This window comes from Gorilla gorilla, chromosome 7, assembly GCF_029281585.2.
Source record: "Gorilla gorilla gorilla isolate KB3781 chromosome 7, NHGRI_mGorGor1-v2.1_pri, whole genome shotgun sequence".
NCBI lineage: Eukaryota > Metazoa > Chordata > Mammalia > Primates > Hominidae > Gorilla > Gorilla gorilla.
Genome location: NC_073231.2, coordinates 72925609 through 72938482, shown reverse-complemented (window position 1 = coordinate 72938482; position 12874 = coordinate 72925609). Strand labels below are relative to the sequence as shown.

General features: G+C 41.9%; 1 protein-coding gene across 4 annotated transcripts in view; it reads right to left on the bottom strand.

Moving 5' to 3' along the window:
- The window catches only part of PRKDC (protein kinase, DNA-activated, catalytic subunit), a 190783-nt gene that overhangs the window by 108573 nt on the left and 69336 nt on the right, over window positions 1-12874 (bottom strand). For all 4 annotated transcript variants that reach the window (XM_055349529.2, XM_055349531.2, XM_055349530.2 and 1 more), the window contains exons 33-40: window positions 12040-12248; window positions 11544-11676; window positions 10575-10733; window positions 8967-9170; window positions 4907-5092; window positions 4408-4512; window positions 2513-2680; window positions 766-893 (exon numbers count right to left, since the gene is read on the bottom strand). In XM_055349529.2, coding sequence (XP_055205504.2) covers window positions 766-893; window positions 2513-2680; window positions 4408-4512; window positions 4907-5092; window positions 8967-9170; window positions 10575-10733; window positions 11544-11676; window positions 12040-12248 — 1292 coding nt within the window. The remainder of the gene's footprint in view (window positions 1-765; window positions 894-2512; window positions 2681-4407; window positions 4513-4906; window positions 5093-8966; window positions 9171-10574; window positions 10734-11543; window positions 11677-12039; window positions 12249-12874) is intronic.

The following is a 12874-nucleotide window of genomic DNA, read 5'->3' as shown; positions in this document are numbered from 1 at the left end:
TATGCACCTCCTAATGCCGTGAATAAGAAGTATAAAGTATCAACTATTAGTCTTGCCAAAATTTCAACCTGAATCTAACTGTGCTTTTAGACATAACTTTCCATTTACAGAAAATCCAAGGGCTAGAGGAAGAAGTTAAATGAAAGCAAAAGAATCAGATAAATCCAGAATATAAGACATTATACAGGACAAGTGTCCAAGTATCTCCAAAAAACAAAATAAATAATAGAGGAGACTGTTTTAAATGCAGACTGAAGAGACATAACAGTGAAATGCCATGTATGAACCTTGTTTGGACCAAATTTCAAATAAGCCAACACTGTCAGCTTGTTTGAGACTACTGAGGAAATCTGACTATGGAATTACTGATAATTTCGTTCAGTTGATAATGGTACTATGGCTATTCAAGAAAACTGCTTTAAGAGACATATACAGAAGGATTTAAGAGGTGAAACGACATGGTGTCACAGATTTGCTTTAAATTACAATAGCAGTAGCAAAAAAGAAAAATGATAAAAGGCCAAGATGAAGCTTGGAAAATGCTGAACTTTGTTCAATCTGGGGCCTTATTTATACTCTTCCTCTAGCTTTGTGTATGTTTGAAAAATATAATAATAAAAGTTTTATTTTAAAGACAAAAAACTAAAATAAAGTTTAGTAGCAAGAATGTAATTGCCACTCAGCTTTTTTTTGGAACAGAGAGGATAATTTCCCACAAAACTGAAATGCGTATGGTTCCTGAGATCCCAGGCCAGAATGACTTACCTTCTGGCAATCCTCTTGAAACTAGATTGAAATAATTCTTCCATGACATGCTGCTGTTCCCGACAAAGAACTTCTGTCATCAATTCCAACAACATAGGGCTTTGAGATAATTCCAATGCATCTAGAAACTAGAAAAAATACATCAACATCATTAAAATTTTGTTGGGTTTTACTTTTGCTTCAATAGTTAAATTATATACTAAAAATATAAAAAGTTTCTTATATAATAAAAAATATAACATACAGAAAAATACACCAGAATTTCACAGACTTAACAAATACCAGTATTTCTGTCATTTTTACAGATATTGTTGAGTGGCTGGTATATATCAATGTTCACTATATACTGAGCCTAGATTCTTTCTAGGCTTTTTTTTTTTTTTTGGAGACACAGTCTCGCTCTGTTGCCCAGGCTGGAGTGCAGTGACACGATCTCGGCTCACTGCAAGCTCCGCCTCCCAGGTTTCACGCCATTATCCTGCCTCAGCCTCCCGAGTAGCTGGGACTACAGGCGCCCGCCACCACGCCTGGCTGATTGTTTGTATTTTTAGTAGAGACGGGGTTTCACCGTGTTAGCCAGGATGGTCTCGATCTCCTGACCTGGTGATCTGCCCTCCTCGGCCACCCAAAGTGCTGGGATTACAGGCGTGAGCCACTGTACCTGGCCCCTATTCTTTTTAGGTTTTGCAGATGCTACTCTTCTCTGCATCTCAGGTTCTGAGAGTACATGGAGACGTGCCTTCAACAGGCCCCCCTCCTTCACCATGCCAGGGACTCTCGCCCTTACTCTGATTCTGGTAATGTGCATCTTTTCCACACCGTCCTCGCTACAGAGGGGATATCCCAGGCCGCTCCCGCGATGTTCTCATCTTGACTCTCCCCTTCTCCATCTCAGTTTCTGTTCTACTTTCTAGGAGATACCCTTAATTTTATCTTCAGAATAGAACAAGTATGTTTCATTTAAATTTTGCTTCTGCATATTTAATTTCCAAGGATCATTATCCTATCTCATGGACATAATACCTTCTTTCATCTCTGAAACTGTTGTGTGCAGTTTCCACTGCACTTCAGCCTAGACGACAGAGCAAGACTCTATCTCAAAACAAAAGAAAACAAAACAAAAAACACCAATGTATTTCATGTCTATGTCCAGACTTGAGTCCTATCCCCGGGATATCTCATGTATACACAAACATTCCAAAATCCGAAACACTTCTGGTTCCAAGCATTTCAGATAAGGGATGCTCAACCTATCATATTAGGGATAATCACAAAATGCTTCTCAAATAATCGCTACTCTATTAAATTTTAGAAACTGGAAATTATTGGTAATATTCTATTTCTTAGCTTCTTTTGGTATTACTGTTCATAACTTACATATACTTTATACATTCCATTTTACGCATAAAATATTTCACAATTAAAAATGGGAGAAAAAAACAAATTCCAGTGGATTCACATATACTCCTGTCACTGCTTTCCAAGTGAATTAAATGAATTCTCAGGCCACACACACATAAATAAATGGGACATGGTGCTGATTCAGTATGTGCTTCCTCTTCTACAAATAATGACCCTAGTAAAAATGTACTGTACAAGCTTTGTGTAGAAAGAACATTTTGAATAACCTATTGGGTGGTTTACAACTTCTCTGATTGTGGATATTTCACTCACCTCTTTTCATCAAGATATGTAACAAGAAAAAAAATCAGTGTTTTAATTTTACTTGATACTACTAGAAACTAACCTTTTTCATGCAGTCCACATAATTATTGAACCGCGGAGTTCCTGGGGGAAATTCCCTGGACTGCATGGGGAAGTGAGCAACGATGAGCTGCTCCAGAACACGTCTAAGTTCCTCCAGACTGCCTCCAGTGAGGCTGGTGAAGAATGGAAGAAGAGTGACAGCTTGGCCCTGTGGAGCAAGACAGACATAAGAAACTGCACGAATTATGGCTTATATATCCTATAGAATAAATAAAATTACTGTAAGACATTGCAAATAAAGCACTATGTGGAATCAATGAATGACTTCACCATAATTTCTAAATTATATTAAAAACCAACATGAATACAATTCTATACCTCAGGTTTTTTTTTTTTTTTTTTTTTTTTTGAGACAGAGTCTCACTCTGTCACCCAGGCTGGAGAGCAGTGGCATGATCTTAGTAGGCTTACTGCAACCTCCGCCTCCTGGGTTCAAGTGATTCTCCCTGCCTCAGCCTCCAGAGTAGCTGGGATTACAGGCGCCTGCCACTATGCCTGGCTAATTCTTTTCATATTTTTCATAGAGATGGGGTTTTGCCATGTTGGCCAGGCTGGTCTCAAACTCCTGACCTCAGAAGATTCACCCGCCTTGGCCTCCCAAAATGTTGCGATTACAGGCGTGAGCCACCGCACCCAGCCTATACCTCAGCTTTGACTCTTACCCAGGCTAGTTGGTTGACGCCAGCTATGGACACATAAATAAATGGGACATGGTGCTGATTTGGTATGTGCTTCCTCTTCTACAAATAATGAACCTAGTAAAAATGTACTGTACAAGCTTTGTGTAGAAAGAACATTTTGAATAACCTAAGGAGGAGTTTACAACTACACATTGCAGAACTACAGAAGAACTTCATACTGAGCTTAACAAGAACTAGGAGTTGACTCCTGTTCTCCCTCGCATGGCAGAAAATTCCAAGACTGTCTATGGAGAAATGGGAAACCTGATTAATCACACAGCAGAAAATTCCAAAGAATTATCCCCTTTATCCAGTAAAAAGGTCCCTTGAATTAAGGCCACTTTTCAATAGGGTTTAAAATCTAATTGTTCTAGGACTTTAAAATTAGTAACCCTTAAAATGACAGTATTTATTAATTTTTGACCCTAAAAATCACCAAAAATTTTTATATTATTTTAATAGAAAAATGACTGAGTAATAAAGTCATTATAGCACAAAAAGCCAATTTAAATAATATGTATGCAAACACAAATGTTAATTCATCCAAATATGATAATCTTATACTTTAAAAGAAATGTTCTAGGCCAGGTGTGGTGGCTCACACCTGTAACCCCAGCACTTTGGGAGGCCGAGGCAGGCAGATCACTTGAAGTCAGGAGTTTGAGACCAGCCTGGCCACTATGGTGAAATATACTAAAAATAAAAACATTAGCCAGGCCTGGTGGCGCACACCTGTGATTCCAGCTACTCGGGAGGCTGAGGCACAAGAATCACTTGAACCCAAGAGGCGGAGGTTGCAGTGAGCCATGATTGCGCCACTGTACTTCAGCCTGGGCGACAGAGCGAGACTGTCTAAAAAAAAAAAAAAAAAAAGCAAGCAAGCAAGCAAGCAAGAAATGTTCTTATGTCTTGGAGAGGCACACTGAACTGAAGCAGATACAGGTCAGATAACACGCCCAGCCTGCTTGGCCTTCCTTGCCTGCTGACGGGTGGGTTGACCACACAGGTGAAACAAACACACCCACACAGGATGGTTATCGAGACTGGCTAATAAGTATGGGGGATTACTGTGCCAGTCTCCCTACATTTGAACACGTTTGAAATTTTCCATAATAAAAAATAAAAAACATCACAAATAAAAAATACGAAAACAGAAGAGAATGTAATCCAAAAAAATAAATATTTCACTGTTTACCTTTAAATGTAGATCCAGCTTTGTGTCAGCAAGTAGACTAATATATGTTGTAAAGACTTCAGGGAATGAACCATGACTTGTATTAAAAGATACAGATGAATCAATCTAAAGGAAGGAAAAGAAAAACAGGACACATTTGTATATTACATCTCTATTTCCTTTAGCCCATTGCTCAAATGTTTAAATTCCAGAAATGAACTGTAAATTTAATTTTGGGCTTCAATAATATTTTCACAATCTTATTGTAAAACACTGTAATACTATCTGTTAGGACAATATATGCAAAGGTACTTTAAAAAGATATAGCATAAGAAATATTAAGTCTAATAAATAATGGAAAAAGTTTAAAAAGGTAAATATAAGCAACCATCCTGTCAAAATATTTTCTTATTTGTCAAACCAATGAGCTTTTGGAGCAACCTCCACCAAATTTTAAAGACACAAGTTACAGAGTTCAGAAGAATAAACATGACTGCTTTCTAAAGGAATATCAAAATACCTGTAAAATTTTTGCCAGTAAGGCCAGCACTGCCATTTTAGTTTCGAGAGGGGAATCTTTGGCCCACCATGAATCACACTTCTTCCAGTGTTGCAGAATTGTAGTCGCAAGTTTCAGTCCTTGGTGTTTCTGGCTTGCTCGCTCCCTGAAGCTCTGGTCTAACATGCCGTTCAAAACGGCACTCACCTGAGACAATTTCGTTGTGAGTGAAGAAAAATTCTTAATTTTGAGAATGACAGAAAACAAAATTTACCTTTATTTCAAAGCTATTCTTGGAAAATAAATAAGCTATTTCTATAATAGATGTTTATCTACTTCAAAACTCCTCGAGTTTGATTTGAGGTACACTTTAACCATAGTTTTTCCACAGAAAGTACAGGGTGGCCTTAGCTATGTCATCAGGCTCATCCAGCTTCTCCTGGCTTTCCTAGTCTGTGCAGTCTAGGAAAAAGGAGTCAGCTATCTTCTGTCACCACCACCACCACTGTACATACATGCACAAGCACACACAGGTGTACACACACAAGCACACAAATATGCACATATGCACACTTCCTGTCCCACCACCACTGTACATGCATGCACAAGCACATAGATGTACACACATAAGCAAACATGCACCCAAGCACATACTTCCGGTCCCACCACCACCATACAGGCACACACTAGCACACACAGGTGTACACACTCAAGCAAACATGCACACATGCAAACACACACTTCTTGTTCAACTACCATCATACATGCACACCCACATTTCCTGTCTCACCACCACTCCTGCAACAGAGTGACAGGCTAATTTTGGTCAGATTAACATTCACTATTCTTGTCATTCTGACTATGCAAACATTTTTCACAGATGTTCCAAGTAGAAACAATGCTTTTCCCTTTTTGCACATTTTGTACTCTCTGAAGCTAACCTTGTTTGCTTTCATTGCTCTTTTCAATGTGTCTGTCATTAATTCGTCATCAAACTCTCCCAAGTTATGAAATTGCTGCAAGTCCTCTAAGCCTATCAGGTCTATCTGCCCCATTTCTGTGGCAACTCAGCTCTTGATCTGCAATGCTGGTGCTGGACCTGGTGCTGGGCCATCCACGCCTCTGTGCGGGGCCAACATACTGTATCCAGCACCTTCCCCTGTCTTGGCTCACTGCCTGATCACTCTCTACCCAGCAGCATCGTGATGAGAGTGCACAGGGACCTCTTGGGGATCTGGCATGTCTAAAACATCTGTATTCCACTGTCACATAATGGATAATCCAGCTGGATTCAGAACTCTAGGCTGAAGATTTCTCTTATGAACTATGGAAGAAATCTGGTTCAAGTCTTGCAATGTCCACACTGCCGCTGAGAAGACATATGTCATTCAATTTCTAGATCCTTTCACACATAACTGCTTTTTCTCCAGTGGAAACCTGAGAATCTTTTATTGTAGTGAAACCCCACGGTTCTGAATTCTCAAGAAATGTGCTCCACGTGGAGCTGTTTCTGTGCACCATGCTGGACACTCCATGGCCCTCTTCTACCTGGAAACTCAAAGCCTTTGCTTCTGGGCTCCTCTGGAGCTGTGTCCTCAGCAAATGTCACTCCTGACCCCTGCCCTCCGGAGCCAAGGCCCTGCTGCTCAACCTCATGCATGAATCCCTAGTCTCCTCCTCTTTTCTCTCGTGTTTTCTGTTTTGTCTTTCACTCTACTCTCTGTGAGAGTTACTCAAGTTTACCTTCCAAACTCATTTCATTTTTAATTTCTGATGCCTATGCTTAATTCCCAAGAGACCTTTTTTGTTCTCTGATGTTCATTCTCCATAGCAATTCTTATTTCACAGTTTTGTCTCTCATCTTTCAGTTTTTCTCCACCTTACATTTCCATCTCACTGAACAGGCCTTGCCACAGTTGCCTGTGTCCTGCTACGCCCTCTGGCGTCCCTTTCCTCAGGTGCCTGGGCCCCTGGGCTGCCGGCTCACAGGTATCACCCGCCTGGAAGCGCTGTGCAGCGTGCAGGGCTCGCTGGTGGGGAGGATCACTGTCGCTGACCCAGCTGGCTATGATGCCTGCATCTTTATTTTCTCTTAGGGCTTGTCAGGATATTCTGGTGCCCTGCCAAGGGCAGACGCTGAACTGAAAGTATTCAGAGGGAAAGGGCAGACAGCCTGAAAGTCTAGAATTTAGGTAGGTTAGTACTTAACTTTCCTCTTTTCCTGATGGTATCCACATATTCAGCCATGCCAGAGCCCCCCAGTCTGGAGGTCTCTATCCTCTCCAGGGAGTCACTGCCTCCTGCCTTCTCCTCAAGTGGGGAGGATCAGACCCCCAGCAGCAGAGACAGGAGGCTGCCCTGCAGGGGAGAGCTGGCCTTTGCCCAACCCTCTCTTCTCAGCCTCTGCTCACCCCTGCTCCCATGTCTGCCCTGCTGGGGCTCAGCACGTGTGGACCCCAACTTCCGAAGGCTGCATCACCTCGCAGCTATCTCAAACTCTGCATGCAGTCTGCCACACCTGTCCTTTTGATTTACAACTCTTGTCGCTCTTGGAAGTCCTTTTCTCTGTGTCCTTTGAGATTGTAGAGGTGTTTTAAAAATCTCATTCTGTTACTTTAGAGGAATTTAGGGAAGGAATAGGGGTCAAAGGCGTATGTTTTTTCTATCATTTCCATCAGAGGTCATAGTTTACGAAATCAGAATGTTAAATCTGAGTGTCATCTACTACCATTTTATTTCTAATTTTAAAGAATACAAATTCCTACTGCAATCTACCACAAAAGATTCCCCTACAACAGACAAGCACTGTTTGCAATAAAAGCTCAACTTAGGAAATCATGTACTCTCCCTTAAAATGGTCGTATCAACAGTTAACAGTTTCTGTCCACAGAACAAGTTAAATTTCAAAATCCCAGAGGTTTAGCAAACGAAAGTCAACTATATATTAAATACTGATCTCCAGAGAGTCAATGTGAGGGAGAAAGGGGGACACAGCAGGAACATGCCAGAAATGATAACTCAGCATCGAGGCCACGAGAGAACTCTGAGAACAGAGAGGTCTACCGGGGTGCAGAGACCTGCCTGCAGCTGGTATGAATGCAAAGCCAGCTCTGGGCCCCAGGACGGGTTTGTAAGCTCCAAAGCCACATCTTGGCAAATGTCAATATCCTGCATAGCTGTGCCTTATAATATTTAGGCTTAGAAATTTGCAAAGCATAAGGGAATAGAAAAAACAATCAATGTTTTAACATCCAATAACACTCATTAGCTATTTCTTACTTTTTTGAGACAGAGTCTCGCTTCATTACTCAGGCTGCGGTACAGTGGGCATGATCTCAGCTCACTGCAACCTCTGCCTCTCAGGTTCAAGCAATTCTCCTGCCTCAGCCTCCTGAGTAGCTGGGATTACAGGCGCACACCACCATGCCTGGCTAATTTTTTGTATTTTTAGTAGAGACAAGGTTTTGCCATGTTCGCCAGGCTGGGCTCGAATTCCTGACCTCTGGTGATCCGCTCACCTTCACCTCCCAAAGTGCTGGGATTACAGGCATGAGCCACCATGCCTGGCCCAACATTCATTAACTATTGATAAGGGGTATGTTTTGGGTTTTTCTGAGTTTGTTAAAAGCAAGAGCTTTCAACCTTATAGGAAAAAGTCTTGTCATACTTTAATGAAATATTTCAGGAATATGGCAACCCTTTTATAAGGATTATATAAGAAAATATTGACCGGGTGCAGTGGCTCACGCCTGTAATCCCAGCACTTCGGGAGGCCAAAGTGGGCGGATCACGAGGTCAGGAGTTCAAGACCAGCCTGGCCAACATAGTGAAACTCCGTCTCTACTAAAAATACAAAAAATTAGCTAGGTGTGGTGGCGGGTGCCTGTAATCCCAGCTACTCGGGAGGCTGAGGCAGGAGAATCGCTTCAATCTGGCATGCAGAGGTTGCAGTCAGCAGAGATCGTGCCACTGCACTCCAGCCTGGGCGACAGTGCAAGACTCTGTCTCAAACAAAAAAAAAAAAAAACAAAAAAAAAACAACAAAAAAAAAACCAGTTTATTTAAAGGGAAATTTTGTTACCATTTTGGGATTATCCACTGATGACTGCATGAGCTCCAATACAGCAAGATCCAGATTTTTCAATAATTCCGTGTTGATCGTTTCTGAGAACAAGCTATAGAAATACTCCCCATGGGAGAAGCGGATGACGCTGCCCTGTGAGCTGCCCAAAGACGCTGTGGACAGCACCGCTGGGTTCAGGAGAAGACTCACAAGGCGCTCACACTGGGAAAAAGAAAGGAGAAGTACCATAACTGAGGCACATCTTTGCATGGCACAGAAAGACCCTTGGGCAACTGATAACTTTGAAATTGGAAAATGACACAGGTCTAAAAAGAGCCTGATATGTGAAGCCTGGATTCAAGCTGAAATTGTATATATTTCAACTAGCCTCCATTTTCCAGGTTTCATTTTGGGAAAGAAATCTTCCTTGACCCATATTTCTTCCAAATGTCCAAAAGTCTTGTTGTTGTGTTTTATTTTTTGAGACAGGGTCTCGCTCTGTTGCCCAGGCTGGAGTACAGTGGCGCGATCTCGGCTCACTGCAAACCTCCACCTCCTAGGTTCAAGCAATTCTCCGGCCTCAGCACCCCCGAGTATCTGGAATTACAAGTGCGTTCTACCACACCTGGCTAATTTTTGTATTTTTAGTAGAGACAGCATTTCACCATGTAGTTCAGGCTGGTCTCGAACTCCTGACCTCAAGCAATTCACCCACCTTGGCCTCTCAAAGTGCTAGGATTACAGGCAATAAATAAGCCACCCTGCCCGGCCTTGTTGTTTTTTTAAAGACAGGGTGTCACTCTGTTGCCCAGGCTGGAGTGCAGTGGCATGATCATGACTCACTACAGCCTTGACTTCCTGGGCTCAAGCGATCTTCCCACCTCAGCCTCCTGAGTAGCTGGGACTACAAGCATGTGCCACCACACCTGGCTAATTTTTAAAATTTTTTTGTAGAAACAGGGTCTCGCTATGTTATCCAGGATGGTCTCAAACTCCTGGGCTCAAGCCATCTGCCTACCCTAGTGTTGCTGCTTTGAGAATAGTCTATTAAGGGTGAGTATTTTTAGACAATTTAAATATGTAATTGTTTACATTAATTGGACAAAGGGGTGAAAAAGGGGTTTCTGCTACAAAAGAAAGAAAGTTGGGATGGAGTGAACAGAGAGGGCTGGCTGCAGATTTCAGCTACAGCAGGGACTATTTAAGGCCAGCCCTGCATGGTTCAAAGAGCCACGAGAAGATTTTTTTGGAGACTCTGGTTCCTCTGGGAGTATCCTTCAGAGGCCCTCCCAATCATCCATGTGAAGGACCACCAAGGAGAGGAGAAGAGGCCACATGTCAACATGACTCAGCTTCATAGTCACAAAACGTTCTCTAGCTAATTCCTTTTGGAAACAAAGTGGGATAGACAAAACCTCTATTTAAAAAGAATGTTGCTCTATTCTGTTTTTTTTTTTTTAAACTATTGAGAAAATAATCTTTTAGAAAGTTGGCTTATGCAAATCATACAATACTTGTCCAGCTAAAACCTTACTACCCAAATTCCACAGTTTCTAGAGACACCTGCAAGTGACATATGTATTTCTATTATTAGGGGAGTGCAGCATGCAGAGGCTTTTTTCCTACCAGTCCTCCAAAAGCAAAGGCTAACTCCAGAAGTCCGCTGGCCAGCTGCTTACAACTGAGGTCTAGAGAAGGCAGACACTGTCTCTCATCTCCAGGGGCAATGCCTTTATAAACCAGGGAAAGAAGTTCTGTGCCAACAGAATGATGCAAATCTGTGGACTAAAAGGAAGCCAACACTGAAATGCCTAGCAAAAAGATATTTCTTAGAAAAAAACTTCACTCCTCTCATTAAATAAAAAACCCACTTCAGATAGCACTGACAATTACCTTCCAATATTCAGAAAAATTTTAATTCAACTTTGCTTTTGTTGTTCTTGCTATTGTGAGACAGGGTCTTGCTCTGTCGCCCAGGCTGGAGTGCAGTGACACAATCGTGGCTCACTGCAGTCTCAAGCTTCCAAGCTCAAGCAATCCTCCCACCTCAGCCTCCTGAGTAGCTGGGACTACGGGTTCGCGGCACCCACTCCTGGACAATGTTTTTTTTTTGTTGTTGTTGTTTTTTAATTGTTTGTAGAGATGAATTCCTGCCATGTTGCCTGGGTCGGTCTCAAACTTCTGGCCTCAAGCAATCCTCCTATCTGAGCCTCCCAAAGTGCTGGGATTACAAGTATGAGCCACTGTATCTGGCTCAACCTTGCTTTCTATGCTAGATTCTTCATTTGTGTTGTCTTGCCACAAAGGCACAACAGCAGTTCCTAAAGTTTTTCAGAAAGCTGCTCTGTAAATACCTAAATGTCCTTTATTTTACTTTCATTTTATATTTATAAATTTTTACATTTGCTTTCATATTTATATTGATATATCATAGATATACAGACACATAATATCTACATGTCTAGAGCAAGTATTTCTATAATTCCCATTTCAGCATGCTCAATACATAAAGGACTTTTAAGAAATAATGTAAATAAATACACTAATTATCATACTAAAGCTAAAATAAATGTAAAAACAATAAGTTATAGTTACCTGAGACGGTAATATACTATGCAGAAGCCCAGCTCTGTGAAGCTGTTTACAGGCAGACACAACAGCAGCCAGCCTGCTCCTGTCCACTTGCGCATCAGGGCCATACAAGTTGACGGCACAAAGCTCCTCAATGCTGGCCATGTGACAAAACAGTAAATTAGGCGAGCTCTGATCTCGTTAAATTATCAAGATACACTGAAAAAAATGTTTGCACTGTTATGAAGCAAACAGAGGCAACATCTAACAGGATCCACATGCACTAAGCCAGCATGGAGATCAAACATGGCGCTAACCATGTCTGAAGTTTGCTTAAGTTTGGTACAGGGAAGGCACTGATTAAATGTGATTTCTAAACAACTATTGAGGTCACTGGCAGCAAACATCCCACTGATATAAGCCTTCCCTGGGGAAGCAGGAGCAGCTGCAGGAGCACGGCAACATACTAGGGCCTGAAATTCCAGGACAACATGTCCCCGATTGTGACCCAAGTACCCACCTCTGTGCTGTTATTTTCTCTCTCAGATGGGTCTCTAGGATATCTTTGTATGGGGACATCTTTAGAGCTTTCATCAGATTCACACAAACATCAGGAAGATGAGCCATAACCTGGACGTCTCCGATGTTGAAACCTATGCTTGCGGGCTCACACAGCGTCTGCACCAGGACTCTCATCAGGTGTGTATTACACAAGTCCTTCTTCAGGAGCTATAACAGATTGTTTGATAAAAACACTTCGTCAGCCAGCATTTCTATTTTCACCAAAGTGCAGGGCCCATGAGGTTGGGAACTTCTGCCTGACTAAGGGAGAGGTGGGCAGAGTTTCTCTGTAAAACGGGGGCACAGTAAACACTTGAGGTTTGTGGGCTAGACGGTCTCTGCTGCAACTCCTTACGCGTCTGATAAGAAAGCAGCACAGACAACAGGTGGACAGAGGCGCACAGCCATGCTCCTATGTAGCTTTATCTACGGAGCAGGCAGCAGGTGAAGTTGTGTCCATGGACAGGGTTTCCCCGCCCCTGACTCAGGACACTGCTGCATCCCAGGGCCTGGCGTGCCACAGGCACCTGGCAGAGATTCCCTGAATGAACTGACTGGAGTTTGTTTACACAATAAGCCTCATGGATACATCTATAAATATTTGCGAGTGTGTGTTTCCTAAGGTAGATGTTTGATCATAGCATAAAATACAGCATCCAATAAAACAATTAGAAAAAACTATTTTGTATTTTATTCACACAGTGAAACTCTGAAGGACATGCAGTTTCTTGATTTTCAATAGATCATTCATCATGATGACTGCAGTTAATAACGATGCATTGTAATTTTGCAAA